Genomic DNA, 25162 nt, shown 5'->3' with positions numbered 1-25162 from the left:
GAATTTCAATTTCAACATATCATTACCATTACACATTTCAATTCGTACCCATTACACCTCTAAGCCAAATTACTTTTAATCAAAAATAATAATAATGTTCGAACTCCATGAGGCTGGGTTGTCATCAAATCCAACCCAAACACCAACGCGAGAAAACAACCGCGTGCCAAGAATCCCGGTCTGCATCCAATCCACCCTTTAAAGCACCTCGACCAACAAACAGCAATCAAAGAAAACAAGGGGAAAAGAACCAAAAACACTGCCCCGTTCAATAACAAAAGACATGGTCTAATATACAACCTCAAACAAGGGAACAAACCATGGCTGATGATGATACATCGCAGCTGCTGCGCCATGAGCCGCAGCTCACGCCCGTCGGAGAGAAATCGCTACCGGCAAAATGCAAGGCCAGCACGTTGGCGTACTGCCCCACGATGGACCTCATTGCCCTGTCCACGGACGATGAGGAACTCCGGGTGTTTCGTCTGAATGGGCAGAGGGTGCTGGGGGGCTCTTTTGGAGGGGACCCGTATCTGGACGAGGATGATGGTGGTGGGGAGATTCGGGGTGTGAAGTGGAAGGGGAATGGTGAGTTTTCTGTTGAATTATTATTATTTTTTCTCTCTCTTGATGCGACATATTTGATTCTATTATTAAGTTACTCATACCTAACGGATTGAATCCAGGCCATCTCCTCGCCGTCGCATGTGCGGATGACTCTATCCGTATCATCAGCTCGTACAGCGGAAAGACGGTCCACCACTACCCTGCCTATCAAGTGCAAGACGAAGACGCCCCCCAACCCGTTAAGGTAAGCTGTCTGGGCTGGGGCGTCAATTTCACCGACAGCAAGGTTGCACAGCGACACTTGCAGGAAGCGGCTGGGCAGATTACCGTCGAGGATCTGTTGTCGCCGGACATTCACCCGTCTCGAGCCGCTGCACTGCTCAAGGCAGATTTACCAAGGGAGCTAGCCTTGTTGGATATTGAGAGCTCGTTGCCGAAGCTGAGTACGTTGCCGGCGACGGGAAGTGAGTGAGTAGCTAGTTCATTTTGACCAAGAAAAAAAACTTGATTATGGGCTAACGGGATTTCCAAGTGATGATGTGTTTAGCTCGAGAGCGTCGATTGATGCGATTTTTCATTCGGCTGCTAAGAATACGAGTGACTCGGTTGATGTGCTTCTGGTGGGGTTTGACGATGGCATGGTACATCTGCGTATCTTTGACTGCTTTGAGATTGGTTCTTTTCAGATCGGGGGCTCTGTTGGTGTGCCTGATTCGTGCAGGATTCTCCAGCATGTCTCGCACCCTCTGAGCTCGACCCATGCGTTGTTGACGTCTACGTCAGACTCGGACAGCAAACCGGGTGCTTTGAGTCTGTTGACTATCGATCTCCGGTTTATCACCAAGTCGGGGAGATACTTGTCCCTTCTTGCCTACAAGACAACCCAATTGCAGAATCTGCTGAGGTACATCAGTCAGGTGCAGAGACAGATCGAGCTTGAATGGAAGAACGCCCAGGAGCTTCCGGCGAGGTATATGCGTAGTGTCACTGAGGATCTTCAGGAAAAGTGCCATTGCGATTTTGTTACTGCGGCTTATCACTTGGTGGTGACTGGGGATTGTTTTGACCCGCTAAAGGAATTCCTGGTTGATATTGTTGGAGAAAGAGTATGTATCATCTCTGATATCTGACACAGCTATGTTTGCTGATTGAATGCAGGGACACAAAAGATGGGAAAAAGCCGTTTCAGCCGGCTACGAAAATGTTCGTCGTTTGACTCATGAATGTCTTCTTCCGGCACTGGAGAGATGCGAAGTGTTGCTTAGCCGACTTATTGGACTATCGAAGTTCCATAAGCTAAGCGAGGTTCTTGGATTGGAGACATCAGACTTGAATGCAATTGTTGAGACACTTGACTGTCTTCATCTCCTGGCTCACCACATTCTTATCAACACAAACGAAGAGCTAAGCCAGTTCGTCTCGTTTGCCAAGTGGCTTCGTCATGAGATTGATATGCAGAGTGCGGAGCCTATGTCCCAGACTCTAGAGGAGCTGATGGAAAAGACAGACATGATTGAATATCCTCAAACATTGCAGTATATACAGGGTGCTCTGACAAAGAGCAAATTGCGGAATTTTATCCAGCAACTTCCCATGATGGGCATTCCGAGACCACCTCAGACTACCAGCTCGGATAAATGGGCACCTACCGGGCATGACAGGTCCTTCTACGATACGTTCAAGAAGCTGCTTGAGCAACAGAGCCAGGGACAGACTGGCCATGATGGTGCTGATCAAGTGGAACACCCTAAGCTGAATGACTTGACGAAGCGTCTGGGGTTGCAGTTCGAGAAAGTGTTTGGACAGATTGCATTGACACAACGGAGGGGGATCCTTCACCGATCACCTCTTGCGCTTCACTCGGACTGTGATAAGGATGCCACCGATATCACCATGCGCTATGAGGTAAGCCCATTTCAATACACTTGATGATGGACTTTGCTGATGAGAATCCAGGAAACTGAGGAAGGGACATTCTCTTCGATCTACATAGCTACCAGATCTCTCAAGTCGAGGCACCTCTGTATGTTGCTTATTCCTTGATTGGAAGGACTGCCAATACTAATATTTCTGAACTAGTTTACATCTATCGTGTTGTTCTTGATTCTGCCAATGGGGTAAGCTCGACTCGGACTACCTCGGTAGTAGGTATATCTCTACAGGAAGGGGAAATCCGTCAGGTACAGTTTGTGGAGGATGGTACCCTTACGATCCTTTGGTCGGATGATAGTATGCTATACTTTCCTTTTCTCGGATTTCGAATGCTCATTACTGATATTTCCAACAGAAGGATCTGCTTATCTTCTCAGCTTCCCCTTCCAGCCTGCATCGGTTGCCAGTCGCCCTGAAGTCGACCCTCCGTCTATAGAGATTGAATACAACGACAGTGAATACGACCCGGTGTCCGCGGAACCCGTTACGACCACTATGGATTTGGATCTTTTCTCGCTGGATTCCCCGCACGTGAATGCGATCAAACATACATTCGCAAAGTCTGGCCCGAAGGCCAAGCCCGTGAGGGTTGATGTTAATGGACGAAAAGGCCGAAGGGCAGTATGCGTGTTATACGGCGATGGACTACGGTACGAGGTGCTCGATATTGATGCTGAAATGGAGGATGAAGAAGAGGAAGAAGACGAGGGGGAGGAGGGTGATGAAAATGAATAGATTCGGTTATTTGCATTATTACAAGGCATAGGTATGATCACGACTTTAATGATACAAAGGTACTCTGAAACGGATGAATCATTTGCAGATGCAAGTGGCAGGATTGTATAGGGTCAAACATTCCGATGCCTGGTATCATCCATGACAAAGGGATGGTGGATAAACACCCCTCTCTTGTTGCTACCCTAGCCATTATCCGTGAAGCTGTAGCCAGATATAGACTAGCTGATGATTTAGACAGTGATAGGTGGAGCGAACCACTCCATTCACTCTCTTGTTAGCTGTTGGACTGTGTAGGCTTCTTTATTCTTTTCTTCTAAACCCTTCCATCTGATTCTCTGGATACCGTTCTCCATGCATCATTCTTGCATTATTTGTGTGTCCATTGGGGTTGACGCCCTGGGGTCGATCCATCGGTCGCCGGGGCCACACAAAGTGGGCAGCGGCAGTTCTTCAAGGAGCAAAATCAAAACAAGCAAAGGAGGGGCAATGGCATCCAGGCCACAGTCGGCCGGAAAAAGCACAACTAGGAGGGTAAATAGTTGCAGATAATAGAGAAAACATAGAAACTATCTCATACTGATTCAAATGAAGACTCTTTTCGTGTCTTGAAGCCTCTACAAAGCCTTGTTCAGCGCTTCTTACGCTTTCGTCTGGCCATCGGGTCACGTGCGCTGACTCATCGAACTGCCCAGCCCGCCAATCAGCGCCCGCCGTTGCGGCTGTCGCTGCTCGCTGCTCTGGAACTGAACCTCTTTTTTGGCTGCTGAAAGTGAAAAAACGCATCATTGACCCTCTGTCGTTCTTCTCTCCCTCTCTTCCTCTTCTCTTCTCTTGACTTGCTCTCTTCATCAATCTTAAAAAAAAAAACATTTACCTATACTATCCATCCTAGGATATTTCATCTTCATTTTCCTTCCTCCCCCCATCCTTTTTGCCAAGGGACTCTCCGTCGTCTCCCTATTTTTTTTTCTCCCTTGTCCTGGCGTGCACTAAGGCACCTTTTCCTCCCTCTCTTCCACTCCCGGAAAGACCTGGTGCATGCCTCGTCATATCCACAAAAACAACCTTTGTTCACTAGACGAATTATTCCCCGGTCCACACCAACACTCTTTTTGTTGTGGACAGTCTTACAGTCTGGCTGGGATTTAATCAATCTTAATCGGCCCTGTCTTTTTTTAATTTTTTCTTTTTCTTCTTTTTTCTTTTGCTTCTCTTTGTCTTTTTTTTACAATTTTCGCATAAGGCAACATGAACGTCAATCAGGTGTTAGAGGGCACCCTGTCGCCAGGTACTTTACATCCTATCTCGAATGGCAATGATGATCCTGGTAGGAATCTTTTAACTAACTGCTTGTCTTCTTTTTTTCTTTTATAGATGCCGCGACACGTACAAGCGCTGAGCAGCAGCTGCTTCACGCGGCGGAAGTCGACTTCGTACGTTTCCCCCCGCCTTTCCGGCCCCTCCCCTCATATGTCCTTTTTTTCTTCTCTTGTCTATTGGCATCGAACCCGACTTGCTAATGACCTTTTTCATCGCTTCTGTCGTATAGGCTACCTATTTGACTACTCTCGGTCAAGAACTTGCAAACGAGAACGCCGCATCTTCCACCAGAACGGCCGCTGGTCTCGCTTTGAAGAACGCTTTCACTTTCAGAGATCTCGCCCGGCTACGCGAGGTGCAAGGAAAATGGCACCAACAGATCAGCCCAGAAATTAAGACTCAGGTCAAGGAGCTTGCGCTCCAGACCCTCAACTCGAAGGACGGACGGGCCGGCCAGTCCGCCGCCCAGTTTATCGTCTCTATCGCCGCCATCGAACTTCCTCGCAATGAGTGGCCCGAGTTGATGAACATCCTGGTTAAGAATGTCGCGTCTGGTTCGGATCAAACGAAGCAGGCCTCTCTGATCACTATCGGTTTCATCTGTGAATCCCAGGATGCCGACCTTCGGGACAGTCTTACCGCCCACTCCAATGCTATATTGACGGCTGTCGTCCAGGGTGCCCGCCGTGAGGAGCCCAACATGGACATCCGATATGCCGCCATCAAGGCTCTTAGTGACTCCGTTGATTTCGTGCGCTCGAACATGGACAATGAGGGTGAGCGGAATTATATCATGCAAGTTGTCTGTGAGGCTACCCAGGCGGATAACCTCCAGGTCCAGGCTGGTGCCTTCGGATGCTTGAACCGTATCATGGGAGCCTACTACGAAAAGATGCGCTTCTACATGGAGAAGGCTCTGTTTGGCTTGAGTATTATGGGCATGAAGAGCGAGGAAGAAGATGTTGCCAAGCTCGCTATTGAATTCTGGTGCACCGTTTGCGAAGAGGAAATTGCTATTGAAGATGACAACGCTGCGGTTGGTGCCATCTTTTATTTGATTATACAAGTGAATGTTCCGCTGACACATTTATAATAGGCCCAATCCGAGGGTTCCACTGAGATTCGCCCCTTCTTCGGCTTTGCCCGTGTTGCGGCCCGAGAGGTCATTCCCGTTCTCTTGCTTGATATGTGCAAGCAGGATGAGGATGCTAGTGATGATGAGTACAACGTTGCACGCGCTGCTTACCAGGCTCTGCAGCTCTACGCTCAGTGCGTTCAGGGTGATGTCATCCAGCCTGTTCTGTCCTTCGTTGAGGAGAACATCCGTAACGAGGACTGGCACCGTCGGGATGCCGCTGTTGCCGCGTTCGGTGCCATCATGGATGGTCCGGACCCCAAGATCCTGGAGCCCCTCATCAAGCAGGCTTTGGGTGTCCTTGTTGGCATGATGGAGGACAGCTCCGTCCAGGTCCGTGACTCTGCTGCCTACGCGCTGGGCCGCGTGTGTGACTTCTGCTCCGAGACACTTGACCCCGATGTTCACCTTCAACCTCTTATCTCTTGCCTCTTCAACGGTCTTGCTAGCACACCCAAGATCGCCAGCTCCTGCTGCTGGGCTTTGATGAACGTTGCCGACCGCTTTGCCGGTGACATTGGTGGCCAGACCAACCCGCTCTCCAAGCACTTCCAGGACAGTGTCAAGTCGCTTCTCACTCTCACCGAGAGACAGGATGCTGACAACCAGCTCCGCACTGCTGGATACGAGGTCCTTAACTCTTTCGTCACAAACGCTGCCAACGACAGCTTGCCTATGGTCGCCACCCTTTCGGATGTCATGATCCAGCGTCTCGAACAGACCATCCCCATGCAACAGCAGGTTATTAACGTCGAGGACCGTATCACATTGGAGGAGATGCAGACTAGCATTACCAGTGTGCTCTTGGTGAGTTTTTCTTAGTATAATATTTATAAGAGGCATATTTACTGACTCTTTAGGCCATTGTTCAACGCCTTGAACTCGACATTAAGCCCCAGGCGGACCGCATTATGCATGTCCTGCTCCAGGTTTTGTCTACCGTCCCTCCCAAGTCCAGTGTGCCTGATGTGGTGTTCGCCACTGCTGGTGCGCTTGCTGGTGCTCTTGAGGACGACTTCATCAAGTACATGGACTCTTTCACCCCATTCCTCTATAATGCTCTTGGTAATCAAGAGGAGCCTGGTCTCTGCGCCATGGCCATCGGTCTGGTCAGCGACATTTCGCGTGCCCTGAACGAGAAGGTTCAGCCTTACTGCGACACCTTCATGAACTACTTGCTCAACAACCTGAGAGTAAGAGAACCACCCCCATTATATGATATGAAAACTTCTATGCTAACCCACTTGCACAGAGCTCTACCAACCAGCTCAAGCCTGCTATCCTCGAGACCTTCGGAGATATTGCTCAGGCTATTGGAACACAATTCGACACATATCTGCCTGTTGTTGCCCAGGTGCTCCAGCAGGCGTCGATTGTGACAGCCAGTTCGGATGTAACTATGGAAATGCTGGACTACATTATCTCGCTTCGTGAAGGTATTATGGACGCATGGGGTGGTATTCTCCTCTCGTACAAGGGCACACCGCAGGGTAAGCATGATCATATTCTATGCTCAACATGAAAATATGCTAAACTCGTGACAGCCGCACAACTCCAGCCCTTTGTCGAGTCTATTTTCGGCCTTCTTCACCTCATCTCTCAGGACCCTAGCAACCGCAGCGAGGGCCTGATGAGGTCGTCTATGGGTGTTCTGGGGTATGTTTAACCTACTTTACCTGCACGTGTGAATAATGATTGCTAACCATCCTTCACAGTGACTTGGCTGATGCTTTCCCCAACGGCGAGTTTGCCGCTTTCTTCCGCAACGAGTGGGTTACCTCTCTCGTCCGGGAGACAAAGTCGAACAGAGAGTACAGCCCTCGCACAGTCGACACCGCTCGCTGGACCCGTGAGCAGGTCAAGCGTCAAGTCACCTTGTCGACTGCTGCTGCCATGTCTTAAGAGATCTCCATCCGCTCATCATAAGTTATTGATCGCTCTTCTCGAGACAGCTCCCCTTGCAGTAAAGAACTGGCAAACAGTTTACCAAGGGAAATGACTGACTGAGGTGACCCGTCTCACCTAGAGTGAGGCCCAATTCATTTGGGGCACTCAGACGCCGTGCCATCAATCAGTCGCAGCAACAATGTCAAGCGATTACGTCTGCATCCTTTGGAATGTTGCGCATCGGCACCATGAGAATCGAGCTTTTTTCTAACCCCTCCCCTTCCCTGCAGCACGAATATTCGATTCACAAATCCGCAAGCGGAAAATAAAACTTCCTCCCCTCCCCTTTCTTCCCCTTCCCCTCACGTCTACCCTTACCCATACATCCCTCTCCCAGTCTTCACGCATTTGATGGGCAACGCGTTATCATCGCCTCCTTTTTTCGGGCCCCTTTCCCCTCCCCTTCATGACACCTTTTCCGAATGGATGCCATCAACATTTTCCTTTTTTGCCCTTGATTCTTTTCTCCTTACTATTACTATCACCATTTGTTTGATTCTTTTTCCCTTGCTCTACATCGCCTTTTAATTAGACAAGACCCCTGTTCTTGATAGCATTTGCTTTTTTAAAACTCATGTATGCCCAAGAAGTCATGTATCCCTTTGAAGAGACAATCATCATCACGAAATCTTAACCCTGGTTCCACGTATAATCCAACACATACATCCATGATGTTCCCCAAGAGACCTTGTATAGAAACGAAACAAAATCTTCAATAAGCATTTGTGGCGAGCCAGAATTATGGTCGCTTTCAACGTCAAGTAGTGCTCATCTTTTTTTTTTTGTGAATCGTGCGGATATATCAAAAGCGGAATGTATGCCTTAGGCGTGAATGGCGGTGTCTATCAGCACGTGATCAGATAAGGGCCCGCAACGCACAAACCCTAAGCGCGCGCACCAACGAAAAATGGGTCCAGCTAGCCTCTTCACTTTTTCTCCTGATATTCCTTTCTGCGCCTGGACAACCTGCCGAACATCAACGTCGGAACATCCCTCGAGGTATGTACTATTGCTCGCCTCTTCACCCGTATCTGCAGCCTCTCAGCTAGTCTGGGAGAGCAATCATTGCTGGTTTTTGGTCGTCAATCGAAATGAGGATTCGATGGTCGAAGCCAGGATGATACGCTTCTCTCATCGCGGCACGGGCTGAAGAACCCTTTGAGAAATCAAAAGGGGCACTCTTTATGCTCAGGACTACTGGTGGCTGACTCTATGCGGTCGGAATCTCCGTTTGTCGCCGTTAAATCGGTGGCATTTTGGGGGAAAAGACCTTTCGTCTTTAGATACCTCTTATCCCAATTTTTTCAAACTCGATTTGAGAATCTCGAACCGCCAAAATGGTCAAGACCTCCGTTCTCAACGATGCGCTTAACGCCATGAACAACGCCGAGAAGGCCGGCCGTCGCCAGGTCATGATCAGACCTAGCTCCAAGGTCATCATCAAGTTCCTCCACGTCATGCAGAAGCACGGTATGTCCTTATATTCTGTCTCAGTCTTTTCGCTTGGGTCGCTTGCTCGGATCTCCGCAATGTGTTGTGTTTTTGTTTGCTTTTTTATTTTTTTTATTTTTTGCGCCGAAAAATTCGGGTTGATAACTAGGTGGCCTGTCTCGATTTCACACGACGTCCGCCCTTTAAGTATCCGAGATATTGATTGTTTTTTAAACATTGCGGAGATCTTACAAGCTTCCTGAGCGTTTTTTCTGTATCAGGCAGCCTTTATATTTTTGCAACATCACTGACATTATTCTTTTTTCAGGCTACATCGGAGAGTTCGAGGAGGTTGACGACCACCGTTCCGGCAAGATTGTCATCCAGCTGAACGGTCGCCTCAACAAGTGCGGTGTCATCAACCCCCGCTACCCCGTCCAGCTCCGTGACATTGAGAAGTGGGCTGTCCAGCTCCTTCCCTCTCGTCAGTTCGGCTACGTCGTCCTGACCACCTCCGCTGGTATCATGGACCACGAGGAGGCCCGCCGCAAGCACGTCTCCGGCAAGCTCCTCGGTTTCTTCTACTAGACACTTCACGAACAGAAAAAGTTTTTGTCTTGTCAATGTCGGAAACAGCATGACATGGTTATGATGTACGAGCGATGAATTTCCTCAAATGTAAAGGGAGTCTGTTGGCGGACAGTTGAGGAGAATACCCCGGCGTATACGCCGTAGATAGTTTTTCTTGCAGAGTGACTTTCACGCTCTTATGAAATCAAGTCGGCTATTTCCGTCAATCTTTCTTACTATTGCTACTGTATACTTTGTAGATCCAGTGATATACCTACCCTCGGCCTCACTAGTCCTCTGGGTGTATAAATGAGATAGCATTCCAACCTCAATACATGAAATTTCAATGCACTTCTAATATTCTATCTAGCAGTTCATAGCCATTCAACTGCCCTATCCCATTGCAGTACTCTAAGCAAAGTGTGCACACCTGCTTCTATGAACATTTCCTTCTTTTCTTCTGGAACCCCACGGACCAAGAGACGCACTTTTTTGGTTCGCTCTCATTCAACTCAGACATATCGACCCGTGCTGCCATTATCGATTCGTCGATATCTGCTTCTGAAACCGTAGAGTCGTCATTGATGTTCGATTCTGACTCGGTACAAGACTCGCTGGTTTGATAGCTGGAGGCCAAGGAGCCTAACAGTCAATGACGAGTGGTCTTTGCGGTTGACGATGGTGACCAGTACTTGGTGAGAATGGGAACAGGTTGTCAAATCCCTAGTTAGACACCGATAGCCACGAGGGTCCCGGGCGTGTGAAGTCAAAACCATGGTTTTGAAATGCGCCTCAGAAGGACGCGCTACTGCTGCCATCTTCGCTGGGGTTTGTCTTGTCGCTATTTTATCGAAAGCTGTGATGAATAATGGGGAAGATGTTGACGATGCTGACCATCTCTAGGCAGAAATCGGAAGCCATGACTAGGTAACCCCCAGAACGCATCATACTGACATGATACATCCATATTCGAACTAAGACTATGTACGGAGTACACTCCCAATATCGGACCGAGGCCCATCTTTACCGCTTTAATTCTGCCGGTGAATTTGTTGTCTTTCCCCGCAAAGATAACCATCGTCTATCCGCGACTCCAGAACGACAGTTCACATACAATCCCGTCAACATACCCTGTACATACATACATTCCGGTGGACAAAATGCCCCTGGACACAATATACCTCACCCGTCATGGCGTAAGCTACCCACCCTTACCAAACTCATACATCCCAATCTAACCCCTCCTAGCACCGTCTAAACTGGACCATCGACTACAAGACCGGCACCTACCATGCTCAATTCCCTACTCCAACCGGAAACCCTGCGGATCCCACCTTGACCTCTTACGGAGTAACCCAATCGCATGAACTGGCTGCACACTTCACCAGTGCCGAGTTCAAACCCAAGCCGTTCCGTGTATACTCGAGCCCGTTTTATCGGTGTCTACAGACTATTAAACCGAGTGTCGAGGCGTTGAAGGAGGTGCAGAAGAATGGAGGTGATGTTGATGAGCATGCAGAGTTTGATGTTAGAATCGAGAATGGGGTAGCGTGAGTACTATCTACTCCTTGTGTTGGATATCATTCGAAAGGTATGATATACTGACTTCTAACAGGGAATGGTTCGGTCCAACTACATTCTTCGATCACCCTTCTCCTGCCTCCCCCAAAACCCTTCACACCCACTTCCCAACCCTCCTCCCACCTAACCCAGAGACTACCTACACCCCGCACCTCTATCCCTCCACCCGCGGCGAAACCATCGCCCAGCTCCATGACCGCCTGGCCACGGCCCTGGCGTGTATAATTGCCGACCTGGACGCCGAAATCTCCGCGCTAGAAGCGACGCAGCCGCCCTCCGCTCATACTAGCAAGGCCGTCCTCATCTGCTCACATGCGGCGCCGCTGGTTGCCGTCGGACGGGCATTGACGGGGAAAATGCCAGCCGATAGCGGAGAGGAGGATTTCAACGTCTTCACGGCCGGACTAAGTACGTTTAAGCGGAGATCGGGATCGTCTGCGGGCTCTGCTGGTGGTGTGGATTTGTTGGCGCCGGGGACGAAGCCCATACGATCCGAGGGCTTGAGCGTTCCCAACTGGCAGGGTGGAAAGGGGGTTGGAGGTGGGTGGGATTGTGTTGGTAACGGGGATTGTAGCTTTTTGAGTGGAGGTGCGGAAAGAGGATGGTTCGTATATTCTGTACCCCTTTTCTTCGATTTTGTTGAGGCTGTGCTAACCCCTCTCGTAGGCATTTCAATGGCGAGGAATCGTTCGACACGGGCCCTATGGCTCCGCCGTCTGCTTTGCCTACTTCAGCCTCTACACTTGTTGCGGATACAAAGCTTTGATCAAGACCATAGAACTATATAGATAGAGCATTGGTGGTTTGCCCACAATCTTGTGTTTGAGATATTCAATATCTGAAGTTATTCCTTTGGATATATTCATAGAATCTACATGGGAAATTCTTTTTCCGCGATCCTGCGTGCTTCTATAACAAATCTGTATGTATGCTGTAGGAGTACATGTGAACGCTGAAAGCACCAAAAAAGGCAAGAATCGCTCTTGATCTATCATATTCCTGACGGGGTATCGTGCTATGTTTCATTCTCGATCGTCATGCTGTGCTGGCTCTGGACGAGCAGTTTCGCCCTCCTGGTGCGGCGGCTGCTCTGCATTCTCTTCGTTGCCGGCCTCCTGTCGACGGCGTTCTTCTTCCTCCCCACGCGCTCGCTCTGCATTTAGAGCTGCTTCAGCAGTATTGCGCATTTCTATGTGCCTTTCACCAACACCCGGAACCAAGCTGGCAATGAACAGTGCCAAAGAGCGCTCCACTCTCCTAAAGTTCTGCCTCAGCTCAGACGTAAAGGTTCGACCACGACCATCTACAGGCCCATTAGGCGGGTTCACAGCGGCCTGGCCAGTGGCAGCTTGCGTTTGATTCTGTGGACGAAGATGTTGATCTGGGACAAAGTGCACCAGACCCTCGAGGTGTTGCTGTACAGGCGCAACGAAAAGCCGATGCAGATGTTGCGGTACACCTGTTTCCGAAAGCAAAGAAATTATCACAGCCAGGGTGACGAAGAAAATACGCGTCCAGGTGCCCGGCTCACTGAACATGTAGCAAAAGAAATACAACCGAACAAACAACCAGATACGTCTCACACCTCGCGCTAGTCCAACGCGCTCTTGTCGCTGGTTATTATTCATCACGGCCTGGCGCACAGCATTTTCAAGAACGGCTGCGTTTGGATTACGATGCATATCAGGCGGATGGCCGGGACCATGAATAGGTAACGCATCCGGGGTGTGTGCGGCACGAAGCGCGGCAAGTGATGACTGAATCGATTCTGTTCCACCAGGCGACGTGACTAGAGCTTGGTATCCATCGGGGGACGATAGTAAGTACAGAGGTGCCCTTTCACGTTCAGTAGTCGTGACACGTTCCGGGTTGTTGTTTTGCAAAGTTGCGGGGCTAGATTGTGAGACACGGATCTGGTCTGCGCGAGTATATATGTTGAGAATGCGGGAGAGCAAGGATTCAACTGTACCATCCCGTGGGGCGCCCGGATTCCGATACTGGTCATCAAGAATTTGAAATAGCTGTGTTCGTATTCTGGTGATTTGGCTGATAGGAGGTGCAATGCCTTGGCGGAGTAGATCTTCTTCTAGTTCGATATCTCGGCGTAACAATTGTAGGCGCGGTTGTACTTCGTATAGAATTCGATCTTCCGGGTTGATTCCCCCAATAGAGCTAGATGGGGCTACATCAGAAGACATGGTGAAATGTGACGTAGTAGTTGTCGATGTCAAAGGTGGATGCGAAAGATTGGATGACATCGGTTGCCATGCGCCTTGTTGGGGAAACAACGAGGAACTTGGATGGGAAGCGAGTGGATTGAAAGATGATGTAGTCGCGGCTTCCTGTGATTCTGTGCGCAATGGCGACGCGCCTCGTCTTTGCGCATCGATCTGTCGCCGGATCGCCTCAATGTTACGACGTAGCTCGAATTCTATTTGGGCTTCATTGGGTGCTGAAGGAGCCACTGGGCGTCTTTGCCTTATTCCTTGATCATTTGGGGTGACATTTGGCAGAGGAAATCGACTAGAAGGGAGAAAAGGGTTCCGTTGCGTGGGAGTCCCTGTTGAATCTTGTGTCGGCGTGGGCGTGACAGGACTAGCAGAGGTAATTGGTGTGGCAGAGGGAATGGGTGCAGGAGGAAGAACCAGATGCATGGAATACTCAGATTGCTGGATTCAACCGCTAGTTAGCATGCCATCTGGAGGCAGGATGAGGTTGGCTGGGGTCATGATCACTCACGTCCACCGGCTCTAGTATGTTCTGCAAAGTTACGCCATCGTTCGACAGCGGTTTCCCGCCGTATATCAATCTCTGGTTCCCTGGAGAAGGCTCGCTTGGTATTGACTGCGAGATTCGAGCTTTGAGGCCAGCGACTGTCGTGGAGAGGGGAAGATCGTGGAGGGTGAAGCGGTTGGGAGGAGGGAGTGATGGGCACAGCACATGCAAGGCAATCATGCTGCGAATGCTGCTTCCCGAATCCGCTGAGGAGGATTGCGGAGGATTTCCAGTAGAATCACTAATGGTGGCCATTTTGAGAGGGATAATTTGCCTGTCTCAGGTGTTCAACTTGAAGATATCCAAGAGCTCATACTAAAGGTGGAGATAGTTCAACGCGTCACGATAATACGTCAGCGCAACGACTCGACGGGCGCCAGGGGCTCAATTGAAATAAAAAAAAAAAACCAAGTCGAGGTTAGCGACAAGATAAAACTGCAAGGTAAGTAGACACAAAGAGTGACAAGAAGCGACAGTTTAAGAGAAAAAGAGCGATGATGAAAGGTGACGGTGTCCTTTTCCTGATAGAGAGGGGATAATATGCCGCGGAGCCACTGGAGCTGCCCAACGTTAACGCTTTGCTTATAGTATATATATATGAACAACAATTTATAATCAGATCCTCAGATTCACAACCCCATTCAATACAAATATTAGCAACAAATAGCAATGTAAAAACAATAGATGAAGCCAAATGCAGGCATCGAGAAGCGGAGAAGCGGAAAATCTCACATCCCGATCTGCCAGGCGGTGAGGCCGAGCGAAACTCGGCGTGATGCAAAAGTACCGATTTCTCCTCTTCTCGTGATGATCGTCGGCCCCCCAATTTGTTTCTTTCGCTTCTGTCAACCTGTTTTTTCCTAATATCTAATCATCTACACCCTTTGCCCCCGTGGCTGTGCGAAGAATATGTCCTTGGAGTAAGACCGCGTTATGGTCGTGTGCCTCTCCGGCCGTTCTGTACTCCTTCGGAAGTTTGCGACCTCCTCTACTGGGAAGAAGGCTGGACTGATGGATCCCATCTCTTTCACGGCGCCTGGCCGTCGTAAGACCGGTGCCAAAAAGTTTTCGACATATTCGAAGTCATGGAATCAATATCACAAGGAAAATAACTACAACTATGATCATAAAACAAAGGGTTCTTTCGGTTCGAGACTCCGCTTTGCCTTGCGGAACACCAAGGTGGAATGGTATCCTATCCCGGTCGGACTAGGCATCGGTCTTTTGGGGTTGTTGCAATACTACAAGACACAACGGGCGGAAAGACGACGAATAGAACAAGAGGCGTGGGAAGAAGCATGGGAATATGGAAAGCCTCCTCCACGTCAAAGAATAAGACCTAGCGGACCATGGCAGGTTCAAATCATGTCGACGTTGCCTCTCAAGGCAATCTCGCGACTATGGGGACGCTTCAATGAACTCGAACTCCCCTATTATCTTCGTGTCCCCGGCTTTAAGCTGTACTCCTGGGCCTTCGGTGTCAACTTGGACGAGGTGGGCGAGCCAGATCTTCATACCTACCCGAATCTGGCAGCCTTCTTCTACCGCAAGTTGAAGCCGGGCGTCCGCCCTCTAGACCCTGACCCACGCGCCATTCTATCTCCCTCCGACGGTCGTATTCTGCAATTTGGCTTGATTGAACGCGGTGAAGTGGAGCAAGTCAAGGGCGTAACGTACAGTTTGGATGCACTTTTGGGTGCTGCGACCCCGGCCAACGCTGACCACAAAAAGAAATTCACCGACCACTTCTTGGAACCTTCTCAGAAGGATGCAGCAAACATGGCAGCCGATGAGGAGTTTGCTCAAATGAATGGCATCTCCTACACGCTACCTACCCTTCTTGCGGGAGAACCTGGAGCCGCAGGAAAGAAACGAGCGGCATCTATCGATGCTTCCACAACCTCAAGGCCCACCTCAGAGGCCAAGGTCAAGGCTGATTTGGCTCTGGGCGATGGTGCTCCATGGTATGCTCCCAAACCGATGTCGAATAACGCACTCTATTATGTGGTCATCTATCTCGCCCCAGGTGATTATCACCGATTCCATTCCCCGGTGCCATGGGTTGTTGAGAGCCGTCGTCACTTTGCCGGAGAACTTTACTCTGTTTCCCCGTACCTGCAACGCCACCTCCCTGGTCTATTCACTTTGAATGAACGAGTAGCCTTCCTGGGTCGCTGGCGCTGGGGCTTTTTCAGTTACACCCCAGTGGGTGCCACCAACGTGGGATCGATCAAGGTCAATTTTGACCGCGAGTTGCGCACCAACAGCCTCACAACCGACACTGCAGCTGACATGGCTGCTCTCTTGGCCGCCAAGCGGGGTGAGCAGTACCCTGGCTTTGTCGAGGCAACTTATCTCCATGCCAGCAGGACACTGGGTGGACATCCCCTCCAGCGTGGTGAGGAAATGGGTGGATTCCAACTGGGTAGCTCTATCGTACTCGTCTTCGAGGCTCCTGTGGGAACTCGAAAGTCATTCGATGCCGGCTGGACAGGCGGCGAAAGAGAAGGCGGATGGAACTGGTCCATCGAGAAGGGCCAGCGTGTTAAGGTGGGTGAAAAGCTGGGATTTGTGGATGTTGAAGCTTAAAAATTGGCCATTTTGTTTAATACGCGAATCGGTTGGGACTTTCAACAAATTCCCAGCTGATATTTGCTTTTCCCCTGTTCTTTGACATTGCAAAGCCTAGGAGCAGTGGCTCTCGGTTTTCTTATTCTGCACTGCTCATACCATACCATCTCTTGTATATTTGCTAAATAGATCGTACGACACCCTAGCTCGAATAATATCAACTATTTTGTTTCTTTGCAGCTTCCTATAAATGAACTACAAGTTTGATCTAAATGTGTTCTCTGGATTGATTACCTGTGATGGATATAGACAAGACGATAGCAACAGCGCCACGAAGTATAGAAGAACAGAATTGGCACAAATATATAGACTCCTATAAATTTAGCCCAGCAAGAAGCTAATCAATATAAATAAAAGAATAACCAACCATTATCGGCATAAAGCCGAGGGTTATGCAGTAAACAATGAAATGCATGACTAAGCAGACATCAACAATGAAGCTTCCAAGTCTCCAGGACGCCATGATTTTGTATTTACACCTCTGCACGCAACAACAATTACTCAAACCGCAAATTCTAACCTCATATACTAGAACAATACCGGGTACCATAATGCTCGCTTGAGGATAAACATCTCAGCCAACAACAAGAGCAATGCCTCGTCATCACCTACTCCGAAGACACCCCGCGCAAGACCATCCAGACACGGACTCCCCGCAGCCACGCGCAGCAGCCAGAGTCGGCAATGGAGGCAGCGTAAACCCACAGCTGCAGTTCACAACTCCTCCTATGCGCGGTACACCCCAGTTACATCCATCGTCGGGACCGATTGAGTCTATCGAGTCGCCGCATCAGCTTCATGGTGCTTCTGCACCAGCTCTCTTCTCCTTGTTTGGGCGGGGTGTGACGAGTCGGCAACGGCCGCAGATGATGGATGAGGATGACGAAGAGGAGGAAGACGAGGAAGAAGACGATTATGAGGATGGCTTTGAGCCTGATCAGAGAAACTTCGACCTTGATCCGGAAGCGAATGAGGTTGAGATATCGGATGAAGATGCAGATGGGATGGTTGGAGAGGAATATCAGGAGGAGGAAGAGGAAGAAGACGAGATGATGCAAGATCGAGGTAAGTATTGGTCTAATACGTATATATAACGAATTATAACTCAATTGGTTGCTAATCTACCAGGTCATCTTGCAGAAAAGTCCCCCTCCCCTCTCCCGAGCAACCTGCGTGAGATCTCCTCTCTTGCTTCATGGACAGTTTCCACCCACAAACCGGGCTGTGGCGTCTCTGCTCTTCGTAACCCCTCGCCCATGCAGTACTGGCAATCCGACGGACCTCAGCCACACACGCTCAGCCTTCACTTCTTCAAACTCGTCGCCATCGTGCGGATCCGCGTGTACCTCGATTTCGAAATGGACGAGAGTTACACACCAACCAAGATGATCTTCCAGGCTGGCATGGGCGGCAACGATCTCGTGGAGTTTGCAACCTGGGAAGGAGAAGCACCATGTGGCTGGGTAGATGTGCCTCTTGAAGGCGTTGGAGGCCGAAGCGGCGGCTGGGTGAGAAGGAAACGGTTAAAACGCACTCGCACTCGAGGTAAAGGCGAAAAGGGACAAACGAAGTACATATTCTCCGATCCCGAGAACCAAATCGAATACGACGAAGGGGCGTACGAGGACGATGATGATGAAACGGCCGAAGACGACGACGACGATGACCCGTACGCTGGGAATGTCCTGAAAGCCATGGTGCTGCAGATGCGCATCATGGAGAACCACCAGAACGGAAAGGATACGCACGTTCGTGGATTCCAGGTATTTGCTCGTGACGATGGCCGCCAGCGGATGGGCGCCGGGCCATCTGCTAACGATGGTCGGATTCGGAGACACAGCATTCGCAAGTCCATCCGTGGAGTTGCCAACGATAATGGAAGAGATGGAAATGGTGATGCTGATGGGGGAAAGGTAACTGGCTTAGAGGAACCAGATTGGATGGGAGAGCCAGTGATTCGATAATGCATTCAGTTCACATTGTGGATTGAAGGCCATTGATGGCGCTTTTCTTTTTGTCGCGACCAACAGCAAGGGAGACGGAATAGTGGACGGCAAAAAAAGACTGTTATAAAAGGGGATTTGATCCATTCGGAGTTTCTCGGTTGTTAAGATACCCATTCTTCAGTTATAGCTAATATTAAGGAAATATCTCTAAATGTTGTGCTCATCTTCGTACTAACCAAGCCAAGATATCAGCTACAGTAACAGCAGTTCTACTGAGGAATAATAAGTATATGTGTATGGTCATGTCTCATTTTATATACTAGCACATAATAGAGTCCAGGTCAGGTCTTCCTTTCCCGTCTCTCTTTTTCTTTCTGAAAGAAGCTACATCTATGCCAAAAGCTTCTCCAGCTCAGCAGCGACAGCATCACCAACCTCCTTGGTGGTGGCCTTGCCGCCAATGTCACCAGTGCGAACACCGGCCTCGATGACGTTGCTGACGGCCTTCTCGATGGCCTTGGCCTCGGCGAAGCGGTCGAAAGAGTACTGCAACATCATGGCAACGGAGAGGATGGCGGCAACGGGGTTGACGATGCCCTTGCCAGCGATGTCGGGGGCGGATCCTACATAGACATGAGTATATATAACACTGAGGGGAGACAGATAAGTTGCGACATAAGACATACCGTGGATAGGCTCGTAGATACCGTTGACCTTGCTCTGACCATCGGGGATACCGCTCAAACTGGCACTGGGGAGAAGACCCAGCGAGCCGGGGATGACACTGGCCTCGTCCGAGATGATGTCACCGAACAAGTTGCTAGTGACGATGATACCGTTGAGCTGTCTGGGGTTCTTGACCATGATCATAGCGGCGGAGTCGATAAGCTGGTGACCGATCTGGAGCTGGGGGAACTCCTTGGCCATGACTTCGGTGACGACCTTACGCCACAAACGGCTAGTAGCGAGGACGTTCGCCTTGTCCAAACTCCACACGGGGAGAGGGGGGTTGTGCTGGAGTGCCAGACGGGCTGCGAGACGGGTGATGCGCTCAATCTCGGTGCGGGAGTACGGCTCGGTGTCCATGGCGTAGCCGCTGCCGTCGTCCTCCTTGCGCTCTCCGAAGTAGATACCACCGGTCAACTCGCGGATGATGTTGAAGTCGACGCCATTGCACACTTCGGGCTTGAGGGGGGAGCTGTTGACCAGCGAGGGAGCCGCAAAGTTGCAGGGTCTCAGGTTACCAAAGGTACCCATTTCCTTGCGCAGCTTGAGAATACCCTGCTCCGGGCGAACGGAGCCTGTACCCCATTTCTACTTCTATTAGTTGATATCCTTTTGTGTATGTAAACGGGGAATGGTCGACGTACAGGTCCTCCAATGGCACCGAGCAGAACAGCGTCAGCGCTCTTAGCAGCGTTCAAGGCCTCGTCGGTCAATGGTGATCCGGTAGCGTCAATTGATGCCTGTAAAGAAGATTTTGTCAGAAGCTGTCTCTCCAGAAAAAGTTAGCACCGAGAAAGAAAAATACTCACACCACCAAGCAAGTGGTCCTGGAGGTTGAAGCTGATGTCATTGCGGCACTTCTCAACAACACGGAGGACCTGGTAATCAGAGTATAGGTTAGTTACAAGGCATGAGATCATTCCCTCAATTGAATTGCGCTATCCGCATATGGCTGGTACGCCATGGCGGTCGGCGAGTGTTTGCTCACCTTGATAGCCTCAGCGGTGACCTAAAGACTGGCTGTTAGTATATCAAGCAGTGGTATGGTCCATATTGGAGTCAACTAACCTCAGGACCGCAGTGGTCACCTCCAAAGACAACAATGTTGAATGACGACATCTTGATAATGTTTCAGGGGGGGATATAATGAGGAGTAATGGAGCGCAGGAGGAAGCTCGACGCAGCTAATAATTATTATATGGTGTATGGCGGGGTGGATGAATTCCAATCCACCCCGCGCGCCGACACCGGAGCCGCAGTCGGCCTAAATGCAACACCAAAAATACAGCTCATGACGCTGTATGATTACCAAATCGTATTGGCTTGCCCGTGACTGGCCATTATGGATTCAGATTGCTTGCTTCTTTATTTTTATGGCAGATAATACTAATAACACAGGGTGAATATATCCACTCGTACACAGGAAAAGATTAAATAGTTAATAGGGCAGCACAGAAAATCCTAGGTAACAAGAAGAACATCAGAAGGGAATACTAAAAATAATGTAGAAGAAGCAAGTATGGGCCTATTTGGACAATTTCCAAACACCCATATAGCAGGTCCGCAAAAATGGACCCAGAAGTTGCTCCCAAGATACTCATCATAAGATGGGGAAAGCCCCATGGCGAGGAGTAAACAAGGGAACTCGCTTTCACAATCTCGAAACAACAGACCGACGCTCCAGAACCATGCACGTAGAACACGTATGCTGTCAAGGAAAGAAGAAATCTACCCCATGGTAGAACGATCGCGAAGTGCACCAAAAAACAAGAACATTTGACCGAAGGGAATGAAGTCCTCATACTGGCATATGGCCAGGTCATCTCAGTATTCATACATGAGCAAGTTCAGTAAACTACTGCTTCTTGCGGTTGGCACGGTCACCCTGGGCCAGCCACTTACTGGCATTGACCAGCTGCACAACGTTGATGAACTGCTTGAAAGCCATGACGGGTGCTGAGATTCCGGTAATGATCCAGGGAAGGGTGCTGTCGATCTTGTTTGCTCGGGCCATCTCCAGAGCACCGGCACTCCAGGGGCTAGCGAAAAGGCTGTTTGGAGCAGGATGGGCAGGGTTTCCAGGTTGCACAGAGGCAGGCTCACCCTGAGCAGGCTGCAGGAGAGAGGGGGAGAGGGTAGGCGAAGAGAAAGAAAGGAGATAGAGGCCAATGAAGAACACCTCGTTAAGAGCACAGCAGATGAACAAGACAGTCTGTAAATACTATTAGTATTTGCCATCATCCACAAGATGTAGAGCTAAAACCCACCTTGCTAGTGTAGTACTGGTACAAGAACCAGTTTCTGCTACGGTCGACCTTCTTGTGGCTCTGGGAGGATCCACCCATGCTCAATGTGGCGTACATGTGCATGTAGTGACTGGCCATGTCCAGAGAAATCAAGCTTTGGAAGATGATAGCCCATCGTGGCCAGGCGGAGCTCAGGAAAACAAGGAGACACGCGGTAGTGCAGCGGTCAGTCACCATATCGAGCACCGCGCCGAAAGTGGTCGATTGGTTGAAGTATCGCGCCGCATATCCGTCGAGAGCATCCAACAGACATGACACACTGTAGAGGATCGAGCAGGTTCGTGGGTGAAGCGGCATGTAGTAGAGGGAAGCGATGGCGAGGAAAATACGTGAATACCCTAATCCGCGAGGAAGATGTTAGATGATCGAAGTGAACCGTACATCAACGACGAAGGGCTCTCATACCAATCAAGTTTGGAGCAAAAAGGAAAATGTTCTCTTTCACCTCCTGGCCAGACGAGGAAGCATTCTTCTTTGAAGGCTTCTCTGCAGTGCCATTCCGAATGGGCGATCTGTTACTTTCTTCGGACTGAGATGCCACCGCGGCCTTTTGTCTTCTTGTTCTAGGACTCATTTTGCTCTATGGAACGTTCGGATATGCGTGGACAGGACTGTCTTGAGACAGAGAAGTGGGATACGATAAGAATGAGAAGCGGATAGCGAATATAAGTGGTTCCGCACAAGAAACAGTAAGCTGGCTTATCTGGAGGATTTGGAGATAATCAGCGGGTCGAGATTAGGAGGGAAGGCTATTATCAAAGTTAGAGTTAGTAAGATGGTATTCTTTCCGGACAAGACAGTAGTATAATGAGACGACCCAAGATAGTGAGAAAATTGATGCAATCTGGTGGTGCTAGAAGGGTCTCCTGAAACACCGTGGACACTTACTCGTTGTTCCCAAGACGCGCGACTCCACCACAGCTGTGTATGTAATAACAAAAGCCCGACGATTCAGGCTACCAAAGGAGCGTAAAGGCGAGGGAAAGACAGATAGTATGAAAATATGATCGTTCAGCTGGAAGATAGAAGATCAGTCAGTCAGGAGACTTTTGGAGAAAGATTCGGCCGTGTGTTATTTGGCGATAAGGTGGCATAGATAAGCAGAAGGGCAGGTATATTTTTCTTCTTCGACTCACGTGTGATTTGCAGAACGGCCAAGTAAACTTCAGTATAGGAGAAAAAGCAACAGGAGACGTCGGAGATCAAAGGAGTGGAAGATTCGAAGAAGACGAAAGAAAGAAAGAAAGAAGAATTGATAGAATGACGATCGCGACCTGCTGGATCTTCGAACGGGACTCTCGGGACCGTCCACAGTGCGCCAGGAGAAGCTTCCCTGGAGGGCTGGAGCGGCTGCTTGCGGAGCCTCCAAACACCGCCCTTGTGCGACTATGCAATGCACACCACACAATAGTCCCAGTTTAGTCGCTTGATATAGCCAGGATGTTTATGAGATGTTTTTTTGAGGGTGTTGTGTGGTTTAACGATACGTTTAAATTGACCCAAAGACTGCACTGACAAAAAAAAAAATTGTATGTAGAGACTGTATGTACACCGAATGCACGAGCAAACTCCAAAGAATATTAGTTACATCTACGGTTTTGAATATACTCATCATCATGTCCGTGACCTGCGCGGATCAGTGGCTTCCTGTCGACGCCATTCTCGAGACTCCTTCGTTCCTAGGCTTCCTAACCCTCCTTCTAGTCGTCGTTCCCATCCGCCTAACCGGATGACGAGGCAGGTCGCGTTGTCTCCGTCTTTGGTCACCTCGGTAGCAAAGCTGACTACCTTTTTAGACGCTTCATCGGGGGTCTTTGCCTCCTTGACAATGTCGACGATCTCTTGATCAAGGAGACTGCCACTGATGCCATCCGACATCATAACCAAGAACGAGTATTCCGCTGGAGCCATCTCCAAACGGTGGATCTCTGGCTCTGCAGACACACCAATACGCTTGGATTGGACATCGCCAAATGAGCGCGTGTTGGCCAACCCGCTCATGCGTTCTTCACCAAAGGAATCAGTCACAAACGTAGCCGCATATCGGCGGAGTCTGTTCGCTTCAATTGGCGACGAGGGATGGTGGTTCGAGGTGAGAGGGATCGCATCGCCCGTTAGGGTAGAGCACAGTAAGATCCTGGTATCGCCAACATGCGACACTAGTAAACTGGAGGGAGCGCTGGGATGCCAAAACGGCGTGGGCGTTGGAGTGGAAATGAGTGCCACACTAGCCGTACTTCCGCCTTTGAACCGCTTCAACCCTCCAATACTCGAACTTGCCGAGCGACGAGTACCACGCAGGATATCATCCTGATATAGCGGCTGATCCGCCGTGGCTAGCTCATCATCCCGCTTGGCCGCTTGGGCCGACACAAAGTCCAGATCCGCACGCAAGAAGGCATATTCCATGACTTCTTCAATGGTGACTCCTTCCGATGGGTCTAGTTGACTCTGTGCCGACATGTCACTTTCCCGGACATCCTTTCCGTAATAGGAAAAATGAGCCGGGATAAATCTTTTGAAGTACCCCCCAACAAGCCTCCTCCAGTTCTGCACCATGTTCTTCTCCAGCTCACCGATTCGCTGACGGTTCGCTCCCTGAAGAATGGGCAAACTTTGTTCGCCGTCGTCAAGTTCGTCTTGGGGAGGCTGGTTCACTTGGTTTCTCTTCAGGTTGGATTTGAACTCGAATTCCGCCGCAGCATTCTGAATGTATTCATGTAGATGATCCTTCAAAAACGTACTGCACTCGGAGCCGCCATGTCCGTCGAAGATCCCAAAGTAGAAAACCTGCGGATCGCCGTTGGCAGTGTCTGCTGCACGGCTCTCACGAGGAGGCCCAGACTGCGCACCAGCACCAGGTCGCCGAATCGTCAGAGATGCCGGCGGACGCTTCGCAAAGGCGGGGATATCAATCACGCCAGCTTGGTGAGCATCTTCGTTGGCAGGGCGGGTGCCTCGGTTGGTCGCCGCGCCATAGTGATGTTTCGCGCTGCGTAGCGGAATCCGGACAACGGTAGTCTCGCGGCCTACCAGCGTCTGGAACGAGAGCGGAGTTTGCGGTGTCTCTCCTGTATGAGGTACTGATGCAGCGCGAGGCAGTTTATGAAAAGGAGTTGTTGGGCCTCGAGGGTCGGGATGGAGAGAGGAGGAGGGTAGATGGGTTACGAAGTAATCATGGAACTCGCGGCGCTTCGAAGCACCCTTGCGCGACGAATGATGAGTGCTGTAATAATGTTTGCAAGGAAAAATGAAGCCTGATACACAGAGAAAATGGTTAGCAAAGAATGCTGCTATCAACAAAGACTCGTGGAACATCCGGATTACGCGGCTGAAGTTGGACAAAGACATACGATAACTGTCGGCCAAGGTCCAGACCTGGACGGTTATTCGCTTCGTAGGAGTCGGAATCATGAATGTCGAGGCATTGAAAGAGCCAAAGAGGGCCTAGGGAAAAAGAATTGTATGATCAAGCAGGAGAAGGGAAGGATAGTAGGTGCATGGTCTGGTCAGTGACGAGTGGAGGGGAGAGAGGGATGGATTGGCGGGACCGAGCG

The 25162-nt window shown here is 49.9% G+C and overlaps 10 protein-coding genes across 10 annotated transcripts; 6 read left to right on the top strand and 4 right to left on the bottom strand.

The window, feature by feature from the left end:
• Positions 1-320: 320 nt before the first annotated feature.
• Positions 321-3234, top strand: ASPWEDRAFT_51107 (putative anaphase-promoting complex component Cut20/Apc4; the record flags this gene model as incomplete). Its single annotated transcript, XM_040837546.1, has 7 exons — positions 321-588; positions 687-1035; positions 1100-1673; positions 1726-2472; positions 2524-2590; positions 2647-2796; positions 2855-3234. 7 exons carry the CDS (start codon positions 321-323, stop codon positions 3232-3234), a joined length of 2535 nt encoding a protein of 844 aa, XP_040688531.1.
• A 1251-nt stretch (positions 3235-4485) lies between these two features.
• On the top strand, positions 4486-7594 carry ASPWEDRAFT_51106 (karyopherin beta; the record flags this gene model as incomplete). Its single annotated transcript, XM_040837545.1, has 8 exons — positions 4486-4525; positions 4612-4670; positions 4787-5593; positions 5654-6499; positions 6553-6885; positions 6945-7182; positions 7237-7348; positions 7408-7594. The coding sequence occupies 8 exons, from the start codon at positions 4486-4488 to the stop codon at positions 7592-7594; spliced, it is 2622 nt and encodes an 873-aa protein (XP_040688530.1).
• A 1382-nt stretch (positions 7595-8976) lies between these two features.
• On the top strand, positions 8977-9658 carry ASPWEDRAFT_110642 (40S ribosomal protein uS8; the record flags this gene model as incomplete). Its single annotated transcript, XM_040828193.1, has 2 exons — positions 8977-9109; positions 9399-9658. The coding sequence occupies 2 exons, from the start codon at positions 8977-8979 to the stop codon at positions 9656-9658; spliced, it is 393 nt and encodes a 130-aa protein (XP_040688529.1).
• A 1053-nt stretch (positions 9659-10711) lies between these two features.
• ASPWEDRAFT_480119 (phosphoglycerate mutase family protein) lies at positions 10712-12115 on the top strand. The gene is made up of 4 exons (XM_040837045.1): positions 10712-10836; positions 10889-11190; positions 11256-11825; positions 11888-12115. Exons 1-4 carry the CDS (start codon positions 10801-10803, stop codon positions 11985-11987), a joined length of 1008 nt encoding a protein of 335 aa, XP_040688528.1. The 5' UTR covers positions 10712-10800; the 3' UTR covers positions 11988-12115.
• A 128-nt stretch (positions 12116-12243) lies between these two features.
• Positions 12244-14251, bottom strand: ASPWEDRAFT_27544 (uncharacterized protein; the record flags this gene model as incomplete). Its single annotated transcript, XM_040833005.1, has 2 exons — positions 12244-13890; positions 13961-14251. 2 exons carry the CDS (start codon positions 14249-14251, stop codon positions 12244-12246), a joined length of 1938 nt encoding a protein of 645 aa, XP_040688527.1.
• Positions 14252-14809: 558 nt separating this feature from the next.
• On the top strand, positions 14810-16823 carry ASPWEDRAFT_39952 (phosphatidylserine decarboxylase 1). Its single transcript, XM_040835221.1, has one exon. The coding sequence runs from the start codon at positions 14930-14932 to the stop codon at positions 16583-16585; it is 1656 nt and encodes a 551-aa protein (XP_040688526.1). The 5' UTR covers positions 14810-14929; the 3' UTR covers positions 16586-16823.
• A 275-nt stretch (positions 16824-17098) lies between these two features.
• Positions 17099-18773, top strand: ASPWEDRAFT_39951 (anaphase promoting complex subunit DOC1). Its single transcript, XM_040835220.1, has 2 exons — positions 17099-17692; positions 17768-18773. The coding sequence occupies exons 1-2, from the start codon at positions 17221-17223 to the stop codon at positions 18589-18591; spliced, it is 1296 nt and encodes a 431-aa protein (XP_040688525.1). The 5' UTR covers positions 17099-17220; the 3' UTR covers positions 18592-18773.
• Positions 18774-18963: 190 nt separating this feature from the next.
• On the bottom strand, positions 18964-20526 carry leu2A (3-isopropylmalate dehydrogenase LEU2; the record flags this gene model as incomplete). Its single annotated transcript, XM_040831963.1, has 6 exons — positions 20368-20526; positions 20288-20308; positions 20109-20177; positions 19944-20039; positions 19260-19887; positions 18964-19196 (listed from the first exon to the last, which is right to left on the bottom strand). The coding sequence occupies exons 1-6, from the start codon at positions 20416-20418 to the stop codon at positions 18964-18966; spliced, it is 1098 nt and encodes a 365-aa protein (XP_040688524.1). The 5' UTR covers positions 20419-20526.
• A 628-nt stretch (positions 20527-21154) lies between these two features.
• On the bottom strand, positions 21155-22179 carry ASPWEDRAFT_109557 (CDP-diacylglycerol--inositol 3-phosphatidyltransferase; the record flags this gene model as incomplete). Its single annotated transcript, XM_040828094.1, has 3 exons — positions 21155-21511; positions 21567-21943; positions 22011-22179. 3 exons carry the CDS (start codon positions 22177-22179, stop codon positions 21155-21157), a joined length of 903 nt encoding a protein of 300 aa, XP_040688523.1.
• Positions 22180-23077: 898 nt separating this feature from the next.
• ASPWEDRAFT_39949 (PP2C family serine/threonine-protein phosphatase) lies at positions 23078-25152 on the bottom strand. Its single transcript, XM_040835219.1, has 2 exons — positions 24959-25152; positions 23078-24862 (listed from the first exon to the last, which is right to left on the bottom strand). The coding sequence occupies exons 1-2, from the start codon at positions 25017-25019 to the stop codon at positions 23220-23222; spliced, it is 1704 nt and encodes a 567-aa protein (XP_040688522.1). The 5' UTR covers positions 25020-25152; the 3' UTR covers positions 23078-23219.
• Between the last annotated feature and the right edge of the window lie 10 nt (positions 25153-25162).

This window comes from Aspergillus wentii, assembly GCF_001890725.1.
Source record: "Aspergillus wentii DTO 134E9 unplaced genomic scaffold ASPWEscaffold_4, whole genome shotgun sequence".
NCBI lineage: Eukaryota > Fungi > Ascomycota > Eurotiomycetes > Eurotiales > Aspergillaceae > Aspergillus > Aspergillus wentii.
The sequence above is the reverse complement of the archived record's forward strand: the minus strand, read 5'-3'. Positions and strand labels throughout refer to the sequence as shown.